Source organism: Triticum aestivum, chromosome 6D (assembly GCF_018294505.1).
Source record: "Triticum aestivum cultivar Chinese Spring chromosome 6D, IWGSC CS RefSeq v2.1, whole genome shotgun sequence".
NCBI classification, from domain to species: domain Eukaryota; kingdom Viridiplantae; phylum Streptophyta; class Magnoliopsida; order Poales; family Poaceae; genus Triticum; species Triticum aestivum.
This window is the reverse complement of record NC_057811.1, coordinates 463,154,473-463,173,433: the sequence shown is the minus strand read 5'-3', so window position 1 is coordinate 463,173,433 and position 18,961 is coordinate 463,154,473. Positions and strand designations below refer to the sequence as shown.

The following is an 18,961-nucleotide window of genomic DNA, read 5'->3' as shown; positions in this document are numbered from 1 at the left end:
TCGTGCTTCGGTTCGAAGGTTCGCAACGACTAGCCCCCTTACTCGAGGTTTGTTGAGGTGGACAGGAATAAGACTCTAGATGAAAGCTTTGATTCTCCTATGATCGTTACCGATGATGATGGAGGCATTGCCGATCCTCGACACTGGGGCACGTCTGCTCTAAGTGGGAGCAGTAGTGTGCTACTTATGAGCTGCATTGGGTTTTCCCCGAAGAGGAGGGGATCATGCAGTACAGTAGAGATAAGTATTTCCCTCAGTTATGAAACCAAGGTTATCAATCTAGTAGGAGAATCACGCAACAACTCATTAGTAGCACCTGCACACAAAATAACAAATCCTTGCACCCGGCGCGAACAAGGGGTCGTCAATCCCTTGGCAGTTAATTGGAATATTAAATTGTATGGTGATAGATAGATAGATCAAACAAAAATACAAAATAAAATAAATAAAGTAAAATTGCAGCAAGGTATTTTTAGGATTTTTAATATCTAATAGAAGTAGACCCCGGGGCCATAGTTTTCACTAGAGGCTTCTCTCTTGAAAATAGCATAAGGTGGGTAAACAAATTACTATTGGCAATTGATAGAAAAGCAAATAATCATGATGATATCCAAGGCAATGATCGTGTATATAGGCATCACGTATGAGACAAGTAGACCGGCTCCTGCCTGCATCTACTGCTATTACTCCACACATCGACTGCTATCCAGCATTCATCTAGATTATTAAGTTCATAAAGAACGGAGTAACGCCTTAAGCAAGATGACATGATGTAGACAAAGTAAACTCATGCATGAATAAACACCATCTTTTTACCCTTAATAGCAACGATACATACGTGTCATGTCCCTTTTTGTCACTGTGATTAAGCACTGCAAGATCGAACCCATTACAAAGCACCTCTCCGATTGCAAGATAAATCAATATAGTTGGCCAAACCAAACCAATAGATCGAAGAGAAATATGAAGCTATAATAATCATGCATAAAAGAGTTCAGAAAACACTCAAATAATATTCATGGATAATCTGATCATAAACTCACAATTCATCAGATCCCAACAAACACACCGCGAAAAGTGATTACATCAAACAGACTTCAAGAACATCAAGGAGAACATTGTATTAAAGATCAAAAAGAGAGATGAATCCATCTAGCTACTAACTATGGACCCGTAGGTCTGTGGTAAACTACTCACACATCATCGGAAGGGCAGCAAGGTTGATGTAGAGCCCCTCCGTGATTGATTCCCCCTTCGGTGGAGTACCGGAAAAGGTCGCCAGAAGGGATCTCTCGAGAACAGAGGCTTGCGGCGGCGGAAAATTATATCGTGGAATCCTCTGTTGGTTTCCTGATTTTAGAGAATTTATAGAGGCGGAGCTAGGTCAAACGAAGCCACGTGGGCTCCACGAGCCACCAGGGCGTGCCCAGGGTGCCTCGTGGGCCAATGCTCCATCTTCTCGTCCCCTCCCGAAGCTTCCAGGGTCTCTTTTTTCCAGGAAAAAATCTCCAAAAAGTTTCGTGGCATTTAGATTTCGTTTGGTACTGATATTCTGAAAAACCAAAAACAACAACTCACACTGGGCACTAAGTTAATAGGTTAGTCCCAAAAATGATATATAATTGCTTGTAAATGTATATAAAACATCCAAGATTGATACTATAATAGCATGGAACAATAGAAAATTATAGATATGTTGGAGACGTATCATGGTGGTGGTGGTTGGCTTGGCCGAACCATTACCCTAGATTCAGCGGGGCGGTCGACGTGGGTCTAGGCAAAAGCTTTGTGGTTGAGGGGGCTCGATGCTGGCGAAGATGGCATCCAGAGATGTCGTTTCCATATTAAAAGGCATTTCTGAAGACCTCACTCTTGGTCTCTCTGATTGGTGGTGGTCTGTTTGGGTTAACCAAGTCTTCCTATGGTTATTATCTCACAACAAACTCATGATAGACATTATCTAGAAAAAAAGGAAGATCTGTAAACCATTACATTCTATTTTTTGTACTGAGAATAAGACCATAATACATATTTTGTTTCAATGTTTGGTTGCAAAAAAGTTTGGGAGTTGCTTTCAACCTTTTTTGGTAAAACGTTAGGCACATATTTCCTATCCATTGCTATATCCTCTCCTGCTAATAAAACCATGTAGTTCTTAATTTTGTCTATACCTGTGCTATGTGGTGCATTTGGAAGACTATAAATGCTGACATTTTTAACAATGCAATTTAGTCAGACATTAAGCATGCCCGGTGGTTGATACTACATACTCTAAAGAAATGGCAGATTCTACTCAAGAGGAACATCTAGAAAAGCAAAACCTCTTTCCCAGATGATTTCCCATCAGATAGATCTCCTCTCCCAGATGTCCATGTGGTAAAAGCCCCTGGTCCTGCATCATGCAAACAATGGCGATTCTCCCCTTCTAGGCCTTGATAGCCATGGGATTAGAAGATGATGTCCCCCAACCCCATCACTCCGCTTGAGCTGGTGAATTCAGCAGGTCAATCTCCTATGAAGAAGACCAAGATGGTGTCTACACCTCCACCTGTTGTGATCCTGAATAGCTTCAGTGGCGTGGATGTTGTCTCATGATGGCATTGAGTGACATTATCTTCGGGTGCTTATAAAATGCTATTTGTTTGCTATGTATGGATGATCAACTCCATCATGTAGCATTAATTTCCCTGTTTTCCTTTTAAAAAACTACTAGCTTGTAATAATTACCAAACTTGATGGTTTCATTTTTAGTGGAATCGGGAGGGCTTGTACACCCCTAATGATTTAAAAATGTAACAATGTTGTTTTCATAGGAGATAAGAACAATAAAAAAATCTAAAAATATAGCTACACTAATCATCACTAAAATAAATCATCCTTTTTTCCGACAAAACACAAAAGCCTTGTGCTTCAATGCATTTATAGAAAGAACAGTTTGGACAAGTCGAGATGATTGCCATCGCCCATAGCTTAGCCTCCGTCTCAATCATGTCAAGGAGGTGATAAAGCTGAGTTGAGTGTTGTTGAAGATGACCGCATTGCGATTATTCTAGATGCACCATGACACCAACATGATGGCCAAGAACATGCCCATCTGAGCTGACGTCTAGATGAAACGACATGTTTAATGCCACCAATCAATCAACCGAGACTTGGTAAAAGGAATTAACTAGAATCTTGTAACGTAGAATGTACGAAAGTCAAGGTAACCGACAAATCAATGATAGGTAGCACATTTTTTGTTACTGGAAAGTGCACAAGGTAATACTACTACTAGTTAGGTAGGGTGTTAATTCATTCTTGTTGTAAAACCACAATGCTCACATAAAGGGGCCTCTGAGGTTAGACCGTTTATTGATTGATCGATGGAGGCAAGGGAATATGCAAAAAAACATTGGTAGTGTGCTCACTATGTGTTTGTTGAGTGGCTAGAATGATTCCTCAGGGGTTATTTGCTTTTTCCCGGCCTCTAGTTAATGCCTAACATACGACCCTTTCGTCTTTCAAGATTGCAATGACATGCAAACATAATATAGTGAGAGGAATAGTAATGAGAATCAAGGCAAGGAAATAGACGAAGCAATTATATGGAATAATTTTTTTAGCCGGTGACATGAGGAGAGGGTGATTAGGGTTGGTCCTGCAAGTGGTTTGCCGTCTTTGATGGGCCTTTGATATTCAACCTAGTTAGTTGGCCTTCGATATTCAACCTCATAATCCTCTTCTATATACAAAATATTCATCCACAAAATGTGACAAATCCACTAGCTATTCTGCAGTCTTTTCCCTTTGTGATTTTTTTATGGTAATCACTCTATTTTTCTTTCTAAGCATAGCAGACTGCTAGGAACATATGGGGGATAAAAACTCTTTAAGTTAATTTGCAGTGGCTTATAAAACTCGCCAGACATATTTTTTCAATTACTGGTCCTATATATACACGTCAATTATTCATAGTAATTAGTATCATATTTTAACTAGTTCTTATCTAAAATACCTAAATAGTTCATCCCCACTAATCTATTTCTCTTAACATGCAGCCTATCCACATCATCAAGTAGGCCCCACGTGTAAAAAGGTTTCCACTAGCCCATATGCAGCCTCCCACGTCATCATAATCCTCCATTTTTTCTCTCTACGGTAAAGCCATGAACTGCATCCTTAAAAAAAGCCACGAACTGCAATCCGGGAGCAGTAGTGCAGGACCAGCAAGTAGGCCCCCTCCGCTCCCCCTCCCTGTATTACCCGCAAAAAAAATATGCTAACAAAATGTAATATGTCGCATCTTATTCCTTCCTTGCCTTCCATTCCACCCCAAAGTTTCATGGCGTCTTCTCCCCTTTAGATCTCAACCCGTATTGATGATTCCCAAACACAGCGAATTCTCCTCCCTCTCCATCTTCTTCAACCTCCATCAAATCCCACTACTCCCTTCTCGTGCTAGGTAACCGACACAATTACTTCCGTGCTCTCCCATCTGGTATTTATCTCTGGAGAGCATGAGCGCGAACATGTAATTTGGCAGGGTAAGTGACGGCGAGAGGCGTTCTGAGCGACGAGATCCCCAGACGGCTGTCCCTGTCCTACCTCAGGCTTCCTCGATGTAAGCGCCCCACCCTGGAAGCAGAGCGCCTTGCGAAGGATGTCGCCGCGCCGACATCGGCCTCGGCCACTCTCGGCGATTGCATTGCGGTCGTGCGTCGGCTGCCTCCGCAGAAGGTCGGGAAGGCTTCTTGCAGCAGCGGCGAATCTTGCTAGGTGCCGCGCGTCTCACACATCCGCCGCTCATCTTCCCCACCCTGCAGCGGGCGGCGGTGGGTCGGCTGAGTGACGCCCGTGGTGGCGCTCCCTGCCCCGTCTGCATCAATCCCGTTGATGGCCCATTTATTCAGGTAGACGCCTTCACAACGATGGCGATAATGTGAAGATGCCAAGGAGAGCATTAATCTTAGCCCAAATTGCTACTAGGTGAGTTTCCTCTGGACATGATGGAATCATCGGTCGCTAGCTTTTCGGCACGACTGCGGCAAGATCAATAGCCGTGATGCATCCGTGAGTTCATTCTATCTTCAACTCAATCAGAATACAGAAAAATATTGTCTATATTTCCTAATGAATTTCTTATTTTATTTTATTCTACTCCATCATTGCAAGATTTAATCTGCAATTTATTGACTGGTGTGGAATCGTGAGCATTTGGCGTTTGATCAGGTGATCCTGTGATTCTTTTTTCTGAAGAGTTCGTGCTCGGTTCAGACATTGCACCATGAGATTTTTGGACTTGGCCACATCCCTTCATTTTTTATGGTGTTCATGTACAAGGGGGTTTGTTCCAGCACACAGTTGGCATTGTACATTTGGTTACAATATCTCATATATCTTTTCTTCCCATTTCGCAACATTAGTATATACACGCACGGACTTGACTATCTTACCATGATTTTCTACACCTTTTTTTTACACATCCATGAGGGGCGACTCATGCCACATTTGAGCTAACGCTACAGTTATGAGTAGTAACTGATTTATTAGTACTATGCTAATGCTATGGCTCTACGCTTTGAATAGAAAACAAGACGCTAATGTCTTGAACATCACGCTACAGATATGATGCCAGATGCCATCTCTCTCACAGATCCATAATAACTTCGGCAATCTCATGCTCTGCATGGAACGCTGCCATACATACGATCTTTTCCATAAGAACTACAAGAACGCCCGTGCGTTGCAACGGGGCCACATTAATTTTAAAAATTCAATATCAATTATGTTAATATTACATTTGATATTCTCATACATATTAAGTGACATTGACGACCTTTTTTACCATCAAATTCTCACACACACACCCTCTCCCTCCCTCTTCCTCACTCACCCCCCCTCTCCCTCACTCGGGAGGTGGGACGAAAATAAACCCGGAATGGAGATTACCAACTGAGACAGGAGTAGAGATCATTTAGTTGATAAGAATAAATAGAAAACGGTGTTAAAAAAAACAGATTAGAATACATTGAAAAACCAAAAGGACGATGTAAAAGGGGATTCGCCCTGCCCCCCGGGCCTTGCCACCGAACCGGCTCAGCGGTCCATTCCCCGCGCGGTCGTCTTCTCCTGTTCCCCGAGCCGCGTCGCTACAGAGCCGGGATCCCGCCCGACCACCTCGCTGGCATCGAAGGGGAATGAATAAGGGTGACGCCTTTCCTTCCCTGCCCCCATGGCCTCACTCCTCCTCGACGCCCCCTCCCAAATCCACTTCTCCTCCTCGCTCGCTCGATCCCGTCGATCTGGACGAAGTCAGACGCCACGGCCACCATGACCGACCCCGTCCACATGGCTACTGCCCTCCTTGCGGGCTAGGAGCTTGTCGAGGAGCTCCGAACGCCTTCGCTACTTCGTCTGCGCCAACGAGATCAAGTCCAGCACCCCCGCATCGACGTCGCTGCCGTCTTGCTCAACCTTGGGCCACCGCGACATTGCCGTTCGATCCGCGCCGCCCTGAGCTCCCATGTCTTCCCCTAGGGCGTCATTGACACCGCCATGATCTCCTCTTGCCTTTCCCCTGTTTCCCCTCTCGTTTGCTCTCGTTAGGTATTTCGCCGTGGCCGAGAACCGCCGTCCGCCATGGCCATTGCAGGGGTAGCCACCGAGCTCCTTGGATTGACCCCGTGGCACATGCCCGTTCCTATGCACGCCCATGCCCGAGCTTGCCGGTCTTCTTCCGCGCTCGCGGGGCCACTCCCTCTCCATGCCCACGCCCGTGCTACACCGCGTCGGTTGCGCCCGCCGCCGCCGTCGCGCTCGCCGCAGTCACCGCACCACTGTGCCCCGCGCGACACACATCCTGGCCGCGCACCACACTCTCGCTGGCTGCGCTCGCCCCGTCTGCTGCCGCCTATCCCTTCGCTCGCCCCGCCGTCGCGCCCCTGCCTCGCGCCGCCTCCAGTCGTGGCCATCTTCTGCCGGCCGCCCCCTCAGCCACGCCGGCCGCATCTCTGCCCTCCACCGTCGGCCGCTTGCCTCGCCTGCTGCGTGTTGCTTCCTGCTGCTATGCGCTGCTCTACCGCTGGTACGCTGCTGCACCATGCCCTCGACACCGCCGTGGACAAATGTGGCGGAGGGATTGTTAATGGAGTATGAGAAGGAGGTGGCGGAGAAGGTGTGGAGAGGCAGGAGGACTGGGGCGGTGTCACCTGGCTGTGGTGGAGGTGTTTATGCGAGAAGGAGCCGGAGTGGAAGGAGAGGTCACAATTGGAAAGAATAGCAAAAAAAAAAAAATCATAACCCGGAGATCTCAGTTCAAAAAAATACTAATATCGATGGAGGGGTGATTTCCTTCAATAGGTGGAAAACATAGGAAATATTGGTTGTTATCAAGGAAAGGTAAAAATTTAGGAAAGTTAGGATTTTTGAACTGATTTCTATGCAAATGGGGTTTTATTGTTTGGTAACGTGATATCAGTACCTGCCCGTTTGTGACATGTCTGATTAGAAAAGTTTGCAAATGTTAAGAAACTATTTATTGGGAGGAAAGTTGTGACGTGTCTGTTATTTGTTTCCTAAAACAAATTTCACTAATAAGAGACATCGATTGATTTAGATAAGTTAGGAAAGTTAGATTAAAATGTATTATTTGTTTCCTGAAAATCTGTTATTTATTTCCTAAGACAAATTGAACCAATAAAAGGAATCGATTGATTTGCATAATTTAAGGAAGTTAGATTAAAATGTATAATTTGTTTCTTGAAAATTCGTTATTTGTTTCCTAAGACAAATTGAACCAATAAAAAGAATCCATTGATTTGCTTAATTTAAGGAAGTTAGATCCGTGATTTGTTATACGTTAGGAAAGTTCTGGTTGTAATAAAGAGTGGAGAGAAAAATAAACCGATAGACCAGGGTGGGAGGAAGTGGTGGGAGGAGAGACGAAAAAAACCAGCGAAAATAAACCGCGGACCAGGGTGGGAGAGGGTGGTGGGAGGAGAGACGAAAAAACCAGCGAAAATAAACCGCGGAGACGATTCACCAACTCGTCCATTAGGAGTAGAGATTCTGAATGGTAGCGCATATCCAACCATCCACACATAGAACAAAATGAAGTACATCCACCAGATTTGCCTTCATACATGGATTGGACATCAAACATCAGACGTGCAGTAGTTCGGCTTTTCTTATACATATACAGTCTGATGAATAATTACCACGACATGTTAATTAAATCAGTAACATTAAAAATAATTTATGTTATACCTTAAGGCTCCTAAATGAAGATTTCTCTGAAACGAGCTAACACCGTCTGACAATTCAGTATAAACAAACACTAGCTACAACAAGACAGTATGGCACTTATGTAGTAGTTGCACCTATCACCTTTGGAGCAATTCGATCCTCAAGTCAGCCCCTGCACCAGCACTATTTCATTGTCTTGCCTTGATTTACTTCATGCTGAATATTGTTCCGGTAAAAGAATTGATCTGTTCCACAATGCCTATATATTCTTTCTAAACCTAGAGAAACATGATGGTGAGATGATATGCAAGTATGAGTTGGATGTCAGCCAGTTATTTTGTATCTAAAACATCCTATACCATCATATTATTTAACTCCATAGTCTTAAACTTATTTTCTTAATAGCATGTGATAAAAAATTACCGCAGCAACGCGCGGGGCATCATCTAGTTATTATATTTGAACACTCACCCTGATCCCTCGAAAAAAATAAAGAACAATCACCCTGACTACACATGTAAATTTTAGACGTAAATGTTTATAACTACTACAGTGCAGCACTAGTTAGCTTAGCTAGGCTATATGCCATGTGACGCACACAATCAAAAAGTTTGATCAATCTCTTCTAGATGGAAAGCAATTACTGCTTTGGGGGTACATAAATCTGATATATTTTTTTACAATTTGTGTGAACGTGTTAGCTCACCAGCTCAGGGATAAAATAAGCAACTATAGTCAGCCCTGGATATGTGAGACCGCATTCGGTTAACGTATTGGAAAAATGAAAGTGCTCTGCACACGATTGGCTCCTGGATGATTTGCGGCCGACGGGATTAGGAGCCACACAGATTAAATAACCCAGCTAATCCTATGGTCTAGCTGACTTGTCGTCTATGGATCGAGCGTCCATAAGTCGTGTGCATAGCAGTGCTATTGGAAAAATTGGCAGAACTTTAGTATTTTCAATTCGTCCTACATTATAGGATAATCTATGTACATTATTTATTGTTATTTCTTAACGTGGTAACAAATTAATAGTAGGTGGTTAATCGGATGATGTACAATTTTGAATAACCATCTAACATAGGAACAAAATAAATTACAAAATAAATTTTGGCAATACATAGCTAAAATAAGCATATCCGGATAAGATGCATGGGCCTCTTGAGAGAAACCAAAGTTCTTTGCTATGGATATGTGTTCCCTCGGTCCATTATAAGCACTTTTTAATGAAAGAAAATACTTGGTTTGATGATGCATTTGAAGATAGCGCACCTCCTTATTTTGTGAGCGTGGAGTTAAAAGTTTCTCGATATAGCCTCCCCATCTTGGTCGATCCTCCACTATAAATCAAACCTCCCCACCTGGCCAAAACCTGCAATCTAATTTCCATTTCTCATTTTATCCCTCTGTTGGCACTTGGCAATGGCTCGCAAGAAGATTGCCCTCCAGTACATCAAGAATAAGTCGAGCCGGCGCCGTACCTTGGATACGCGCATGAAGAACCTGGCAAGTAAGGCACGCGAGCTTTCTATTCTATGCAACGCCAAGGCCTGCGTGTTGGTGTACGATGAGGGAAATGCGGCGCCAAAGGTGTACCCATCGCACGCCGAGGCGGCGGATCTCCTGAATAGGTACAGAACCATGGCAGAGGGGCGGTTCAAGAAGACGGTGAACCAGGAAGACTTCCTCAGCCAGCGCCTCAGCAAGCTCCAGGTCGAGGAAAACAAGGTACGAGACCCCGAGATCAGGATCCTGCTACACAAGGCCATGCTCGGCAGCGACCTCCCCGATCTCAAAGTCGATGAGCTCACCATCGTCAGTAGTAGACTGGAGGAGATCCTCAAGAGCATGGGCGAAAGCATCGCTAAAATTAGCGGACAACCCCCTGTCTTGCAGCCCCAGGTACCATACATCCCTGACAACGTGGACATGGGCGGGTCTTCGGCAATGTATCAAGCGTCCCAGCCAGCTCCGTACGTCACCAACAACATGGACATGGGGCCTTTCGCCATGAATCAGCAGCCGTCGCCCACTCCATACGTCACTGGCAGCATGCACGTGGGGTCTCCAATGATGTATCAGGTGCCGCCACAGCATGAGGGTTGGCTCGACAAGGTGAGATCTGGAAGGGACCTCGACGCCCTGGCCCACAATGGCTATAACAGCGCTGGGCATGACGGCGCCAACACCAGCACCGGCGCCGGCTATAGCACCAATGGGCACGACGGCGCCGGTACCAGCGCCAACGCCGGCTCTTCCGGTGGGATGAAGTCCTTGGATGTGGGGTTTGGTTGGCAATCGGGCGGCGTCGATCCTGAAGAATCATCTTGGAGTCTTTTCCCTCCCATGTAAGGTAGGATGGAGAGAAGTCTTTTCCCGTAGCGTGCAATGCATAGCCAGCTACGTGCGTCTCATCTAGTTTGATTTAGCTTGGCATAGCTAAAAGGCAGGAAAGGCAACCTTAATAAGTTGAGACATTCTGTCTCTCTCGATGGTGCTCTTTGAGCCTAGACATTTTTATTTTAGTAGTTGAAATTGTTGTTATGGATTTCTTCCATGGTCGCCATTTTTATTTTAGTCGTTGAAACTGTTATATGAGATCTCTTCCATGGTCTGTTTGTTTAATCTGTGTTGTTCAGTTGGTCGTAACTCGTAAGTTGCGCCTGCTCATTTTGTCAACATGTTTTTATGAGGTATACTATTTTTCGATAATAAAGTTTTTATTTACTCTCAACACGTGAGCGATCCAAGTATGAAGAGCCCACTCCAATTTTGACGTATCTAGATGCACACAATCTATACAAAGCCAAAATAATTGTGGAAACAAAAAACATAACATTATTTAGCACAAAAAGAAGAACAATTGAAAGCAATCTAAGACAGATCCAAAGTGAACATCGTCCATGTTCGGAAACAATCTCCATAGCCGTCAGCTCCATCTTAATACATGGCACCATATATAAAGAGCTCCCAGTGCTTCGGATATTGTAGTACGGAGCCAATGCGTACATAAGTTAATAACCGACAATGGAGAAAAATAACTTCTATTTGTCAAAACCATACCGTTCATGCATAATCATAGCGCCCAGACCAGGGCCCCCATTCCTACTAAGATAAAAGATCTCGTTTTTTATGTATACCTAAAAGCCAATTACCAAACAAGTTTGGAAATCTTTGGGCGAATACGAGTTATGCATGACATGTATTATAATCCATACAACATGAGCGTACTTACTCAAAGAATATATGCTTAATTTTCTCATCATGATAGTAGAAACAACATTGCTACTCCCCTATCAGTTTTTCTTTGCTAGAGTTTCCCTCGTTAAGATGACCCCTCTAGGTAAATACCATAGGAAAAACATAAATCTTTGGAGGAACCCTAAGCTTAAAAATCAACATATTGTTAATTGGTGCGTCAATAATTATAAGAGCCAGTACAATGAGTTCATAGAGAAGAGTCCATCTTGATGCAGAGTCCATCGAAACTCGTATGTCTCGTGCTACTACCTCCATCCCAAAATACAAGACGTTTTTGCATCGAATTTGAACTTCAAAAATGTCTTATATTTTGGGACGGAGGTAGTATAAATTAACAACATTCATACACTCCAGTAGATCCTTCCATGCTACTAACAAAGGCCTAAACATGTCATGTCTGAAGTCCACATCTGGCAGAAAGCTACCCAACACCTCTGCTATTATGACATGTTGATGACACGGTAAAAGCCCTAGTTACAAGTAGATGCTAAGGCGGAGCATTGCCCAACTATAAGTCGTGCCAAAACCTAACATGCGAGTCGTCCTTTGATAGTGAAGGTTCGAGCCAGAAAAGGTGTTGCCAACCCAAGAGTGGAAGCCCCCAGATTTACTTTGGACTTGGGACAGAGCCTTAGAGTGCATATATTTATTACCGAGTATATCATGTCATCACTCATACTCGGTAAGAGTCCTAAACAACCATTTACTAAAAAGCACGATAGTTTTGGCCACTATATATTGGATACAAACTAAGCCACATTATTCTTCATCAACGATAGAACCGAATGCGCCCAAGGGGGTTGACCCGTCCAGAGAGAACCAAAATTATTGTAATAAAATTTTCAAAAAGTAGGTAGCAATCCGCGAGGCATTCGGAGACCACTGGATTTGAATGCGTGCCCAACAAGAAATGCTAAAGGGGCAATTGAAATGAGGTGCTCAATGGTCTCTTCATCAATAGCAGTACATAGGATGCAAGAATAATCAATATCAATAGTGAAGTGTTTCCGCTTCAGCATATTTCGTCTATTAAACCTATTAGAAATAAGTAGCCACACAAATACTTCCTACGTTCATCATGTAAATAACCATGTTAGAACTCATAGAGGTGATAAGAACCAATTCTCTCTAGAGGAAAATATCTTCCCTTTACAACTATCGAGACACTTTTCATTGTTTCCTCCAGGTGTTCCCTTAGTAATCTACCATAACTAGGAAATATCTGTTAATGGCACAAATTACCATTCAATTTACCTTTGACATTTCATATTTCTCAGTGTCTCTTATTATGGAATGTATATGTAAATGGACATGTAAAGGAGACTGTAAGAGGTGCAGGAATGCTTCAATGTTCGTGACCGAGCACGATGAGAATGTCATGGAAATGGAGAGACACAATACAAGTTATAAGGATATAAGGTGAATGGGTACAAAAGGAAATAAAGTGACATACCAGTGATGAGTTACGGTTGGAGCTATAGGTGACAAGTTTACAAGGTTAATATATTTTTAGTATACAAGTTGGATCTATATATGTTGTCACATTGGCTAAATAATTTGAACAACAGAACGTATGTGCTTTTACGTTGCATTCAATACTAAACACACAATTCTTCCATGTTTTACAGATTTCAAATGGGTATGCCTAGACTGTGGGGAGGTAAGTGCAATGGTTTACATGTTTCTGGGGGAGCATGCCAAGAATGATAGTAGGTAAATGAATTTATAGGGCCATACAAACTGAATTCTAAATTAAAGGTAAGTAGAAAAATCAAGGATGGACATGAGGGCCAGATTTCTTCGACACAAGATTAAAAAGAATATGATTGGTTTGCCAATATGCAAGTAGGATTTGCAAAATTATAAAGATGCTGGTGAGTGGGTAAGGTGAGTTAGACCAGTAGATGTATGAATATCCATTTGTGATGAGGCCATAAGGTGGATACATGTTGTTAGCCAGCTCAAATGACATTCATGGCCAGCTACGTGCATCTCGTCTAGTTTGATTTAGTTTGGCATAGCTAATATGCAAGAAAGGCAGCCTTAATAAGTTGAGACATTCTATCTCGCTGGTGCTCTTTGAGCCAAGTCATTTTTTATTGTAATAGGTGAAATGTTGTTATGGATCTCTTCCATGGTCCATTTCTGCCATTTTTATTTCTCGCTGAAACTGTTATTTGGGATCGCTTCCATGGTATGTCTGTTTGATCTTTGTTATTTGGTTGGTCATAACTTGTAAGTTGCACTTGCTCTTTGGTCAACGTGTTTTTGTGAGGCATACTATTTTCTGGTAAGAAAGTTTTTATTGGCCCTTGACGTTCACTCTGATTTTGAAGGAACTACATGCACACAACATGTACTAAGCCATAATATTCTTGGAAATGAAAACATGTAATGTTTTTTGACGCAAAAAGAAGAACAATAGCAAGCAATCTAAGATAGATTCGAAGACAACACCTTCCATGTTTGGAAAAGACCTTCTTAATCGCCCTCTCCATCTTAGTACATGCCATCGTAAAGAGCTCCATGTGCTTCAAACATTGTAGTACATGCCAAGTACAGAGCCAATGTGTAGACAAGTAAATGATTGTGGCAGTGAAGAAAATATCTTCTATTTGTCAAAACCACATCATTCTTGTATAACCATAACGCCCAAACCAAGGTCGCCGCAGCTACTAAGATAGAAGATCTCGTATTTTTATGTATACCGCACAACCAATTACCAAACAAGTTTGGGATGCTCCGCTTAGAATACAAATTATGCGCGGCATGTATTATAGGCCATATACCATGTGTACTTACAGTCAAAGAATATGTGCTTACTTGTCTCGTCATGAAACTACATTGTGTACCCCCCCCCCCCAACTAGGTTTTCTGTGCAAGATTTTCCCTTGTTAAGATGAACCTTCTACGTAAATGCCATAAGGAAAATATATCTTAAGCTTCTAGATCACCTTATTGTTAATAGGTGCATCTGTACACATAAGTGCATGGTACAATGAATTCATGGAGAAATTCCCATCTTCATGTAAACTCCATCAAAATTTGTATGTCCCATGTTATAAATTAACAACATATAGCCACTCCAGTAGATCCTATTCCAGGCTACTAAGTTCTAATCATGTCATGTCAGAAGCCACAGATGGCGTTATAATCATGTCATGTCAGAACCAAAAATGGGTGCAAGTTACCCACCACCTTGAAGGAAATATGCCCTAGAGGCAATAATAAAGTTATTATTTATTTCCTTATTTCATGATAAATGTTTATTATTCATGCTAGAATTGTATTAACCGGAAACTTAGTACATGTATGAATACATAGACAAAACATAAGTGTCCCTAGTATGCCTCTACTTGACTAGCTCGTTTATCAAAGATGGTTATGTTTCCTAACCATAGACATGTGTTGTCATTTGATGAACAGGGTCACATCATTAGGAGAATGATGTGATGGACAAGACCCATCCGTTAGCTTAGCATTATGATCGTTAAGTTTTATTGCTATTGCTTTCTTCATGACTTATACATGTTCCTCTGACTATGAGATTATGCAACACCCGAATACCGGAGGAACACCTTGTGTGCTATCAAACGTCACAACGTAACTGGGTGATTATAAAGATGCTCTACAGGTGTCTCCGAAGGTGTTTGTTGGGTTGGCATAGATCGAGATTAGGATTTGTCACTCCGTGTATCGGAGAGGTATCTCTGGGCCCTCTCGGTAATGCACATCACTATAAGCCTTGCAAGCAATGTGACTAATGAGTTAGTTGCGGGATGATGCATTACGGAACGAGTAAAGAGACTTTCCGGTAACGAGATTGAACTAGGTATGAGGATACTGACGATCGAATCTCGGGCAAGTAACATACCGATGACAAAGGGAACAACGTATGTTGTTATGCGGTTTGACTGATAAAGATCTTCATAGAATATGTAGGAGCCAATATGAGCATCCAGGTTCCGCTATTGGTTATTGACCGGAGATGTGTCTCGGTCATGTCTACATAGTTCTCGAACCCGTAGGGTCCGCACGCTTAACGTTCGATGACGATTTGTATTATGAGTTATGTGATTTGATGACCGAAGTTTTTTCGGAGTCCCGGATGAGATCACGGACATGACGAGGAGTCTCGAAATGGTCGAGAGGTAAAGATTCATATATTGGAAGGCTGTATTCGGACACCAAAAGTGTTCCGAGTGATACCGGGTCACCGGAAGGGTTCCGGGCAACCCCCGGCAAAGATATGGGCTTTATGGGCCAAGTAAGTGAACACACCAGCCCACAAGGAGCTGGTGCGCCCCCTATAGGGCCAGCCACGTGGGGAGAAAGGGAAAGGAGAGGAGGAAAAGGAAAGTATGAAGTAGGACTCCTACTTCCTTCCCCTCCCCCCTCCTTCCTTTCCCCCTTGTCCAAATATGGTAAGGGGGGCGAATTGGACTAGGGGCCCAAGTAGGATTCCTCCTACTTGGGCGCGCCCTAGGATGCCTCCCTCCCTCTCCCTCCTTTATATACGTGGGGAGGGCACCCCTAGAACACACATCAATTGTTCCTAGCCGTGTGCGGCGCCCCCCTCCACAGTTTTCTACCTTGGTAATATCGTCGTAGTGCTTAGGCGAAGCCCTGCGCCGGTAACTTCATCATCACTGTCACCGCTCCGTCGTGCTGTCGGAACTCTCCCTCGGCCTCGGCTGGATCTACAGTTCGAGGGACGTCACCGAGTTGAACGTGTGCGGATCGCAGAGGTGCCGTGCGTTCGGTACTTGATCGGCTGGATCGCGAAGACGTTCGACTACATCAACCGCGTTACTTAACGCTTCCACTTTCGGTCTACGAGGGTACGTGGACACACTCTCCCGCTCGTTGATGTGCATCACATAGATAGATCTTGCGTGATCGTAGGTAATTTTTTTTGAAATACTGCGTTCCCCAACACACCTCTACTATTATGACATGTTTATGACGCAGTATATGAAAAAGCCATAAGTAGTAGGAACTAAGTTCCATGCTGATGGGCTTTTGGAATCACTTGATTATGAATCACTTGGTGCTTGCGAACCGTGCCGCATGGGCAAGATGACTAAAACTCCATTCTCCGGAACAATGGAACGAGCTACTGACTTATTGAAAATAATACATACCGATGTATGTGGTCAAATGAGTATTGAGGCTCATGGTGTTGGGGATCGTAGCAGAAATTAAAATTTTCTACGCATCACCAAGATCAATCTATGGAGTTTACTAGCAACGAGAGGGGAGGAGTGCATCTACATACCCTTGTAGATCGCGAGCGGAAGCATTCAAGAGAACGGGGTTGATGGAGTCGTACTCGCCGTGATCCAAATCACCGATGATCCAAGCGCCGAACGGACGGCACCTCCGCGTTCAACACACGTACGGAGCGGAGACGTCTCCCACGCCTTGATCCAGCAAGGAGGAGGGAGAGGTTGAGGAAGAAGGCTCCAACAGCAGCACGACGGAGTAGTGGTGGTGGAGTGATAGTTCTCCGGCAGGGCTTCGCCAAGCACACGCGGAAGAGGAGAGGTGTTGGGGAGGGGAGGGGCTGCGCCTTGGATGTGGTGCTGCAGCCCTCCCCTCACCCCTCTATTTATAGGGAGAAGGGGAAAGGGGGCCGGCCCCTCTAGATGGGATCTAGAGGGGGGCGGCGGCCAAGGGGAAGGTGGCTTGCCCCCCAAGCAAGGGGGGGCGCCCCCCTTTAGGGTTTCCCCCAAACCCTAGGCGCATGGGCCCTAGGGGGGTTGGCGCCCAGCCCACTAAGGGCTGGTTCCCTTCCACCTACAGCCCATAAGGCCCTCCGGGGCAGGTGGACCCTCCCGATGGACCCCCGGAACCCCTCCGGTGGTCCCGGTACAATACCGGTATACCCCCGAATATTTCTGGTGACCGTATGGTGACTTCCCATATATAAATCTTTACCTCCGGACCATTCCAGAACTCCTCGTGACGTCCGGGATCTCATCCGGCACTCCGAACAACATTCGGTAATCACATACAAACCTTCCTTATAACCCTAGCGTCATCGAACCTTAAGTGTGTAGACCCTACGGGTTCGGGAATCATGCAGACATGACCGAGACACCTCTCTAGCCAATAACCAACAGCGGGATCTGGATACCCATGTTGGCTCCCACATGTTCCATGATGATCTCATCGGATGAACCACGATGTCGAGGATTCAAGCAATCCCGTATACAATTCCCTTTGTCAATCGGTACGTTACTTGCCCGAGATTCGATCGTCGGTATCCCAATACCTCGTTCAATCTCGTTACCGGCAAGTCACTTTACTCGTTCCGTAATGCATGATCCCATGACTAACTACTTAGTCACATTGAGCTCATTATGATGATGCAATACCGAGTGGGCCCAGAGATACCTCTCCGTCATACGGAGTGACAAATCCCAGTCTCGATCCGAGCCAACCCAACAGACACTTTCGGAGATACCTGTAGTGCACCTTTATAGCCACCCAGTTACGTTGTGACGTTTGGTACACCCAAAGCATTCATACGGTATCCGGGAGTTGCACGATCTCATGGTCTAAGGAAATGATACTTGACATTAGAAAAGCTTTAGCAAACAAACTACACGATCTAGTGCTATGCTTAGGATTGGGTCTTGTCCATCACATCATTCTCCTAATTATGTGATCCCGTTATCAATGAGATCCAATGTCCATGGTCAGGAAACCGTAACCATCTATTGATCAACGAGCTAGTCAACTAGAGGCTCACTAGGGACATGTTATGGTCTATGTGTTCACACATGTATTACGATTTCCGGATAACACAATTATAGCATGAACAATAGACAATTATCATGAACAAGGAAATATAATAATAACCATTTTATTATTGCCTCTAGGGCATATTTCCAACAGTCTCCCACTTGCACTAGAGTCAATAATCTAGTTACATTGTGATTAATCGTACACCCATAGAGTTCTGGTGTTGATCATGTTTTGCCCGTGGAAGAGGTTTAGTCAACGAATCTGCGACATTCAAATCTGTATGTACTTTACAAATATCTATGTCTCCATTTTGAACATTTTCACGAATGGAGTTGAAGCGACGCTTGATGTGCCTGGTCTTCTTGTGAAACCTGGGCTCCTTGGCAAGGGCAATAGCTCCAGTGTTGTCACAGAAGAGAGTCATCGGCCCCGATGCATTGGGAATAACTCCTAGGTCGGCAATGAACTCCTTCATCCAGATTGCTTCATGTGCTGCCTCCGAGGCTGCCATGTACTCCGCTTCACATGTAGATCCCGCCACGACGCTTTGCTTGCAACTGCACCAGCTGACTGCCCCACCATTCAAAATATACACGTATCCGGTTGTGACTTAGAGTCATCCAGATCTGTGTTGAAGCTAGCATCGACGTAACCCTTTACGACGAGCTCTTCGTCACCTCCATAAACGAGAAACATATCCTTAGTCCTTTTCAGGTAC

At 44.2% G+C, this 18,961-nt stretch overlaps 1 protein-coding gene across 1 annotated transcript; it reads left to right on the top strand.

The window, feature by feature from the left end:
• The first annotated feature begins 9,636 nt into the window (after positions 1-9,636).
• LOC123142018 (agamous-like MADS-box protein AGL80) lies at positions 9,637-10,789 on the top strand. The gene has a single exon (XM_044561053.1). The coding sequence runs from the start codon at positions 9,652-9,654 to the stop codon at positions 10,579-10,581; it is 930 nt and encodes a 309-aa protein (XP_044416988.1). The 5' UTR covers positions 9,637-9,651; the 3' UTR covers positions 10,582-10,789.
• The last annotated feature ends 8,172 nt before the right edge of the window (positions 10,790-18,961 follow it).

Bases quoted from the DNA above. Each gene is read 5' to 3' on its own strand.
- LOC123142018 (XM_044561053.1), top strand. From the start codon at position 9,652: ATGGCTCGCAAGAAGATTGCCCTCCAGTACATCAAGAATAAGTCGAGC.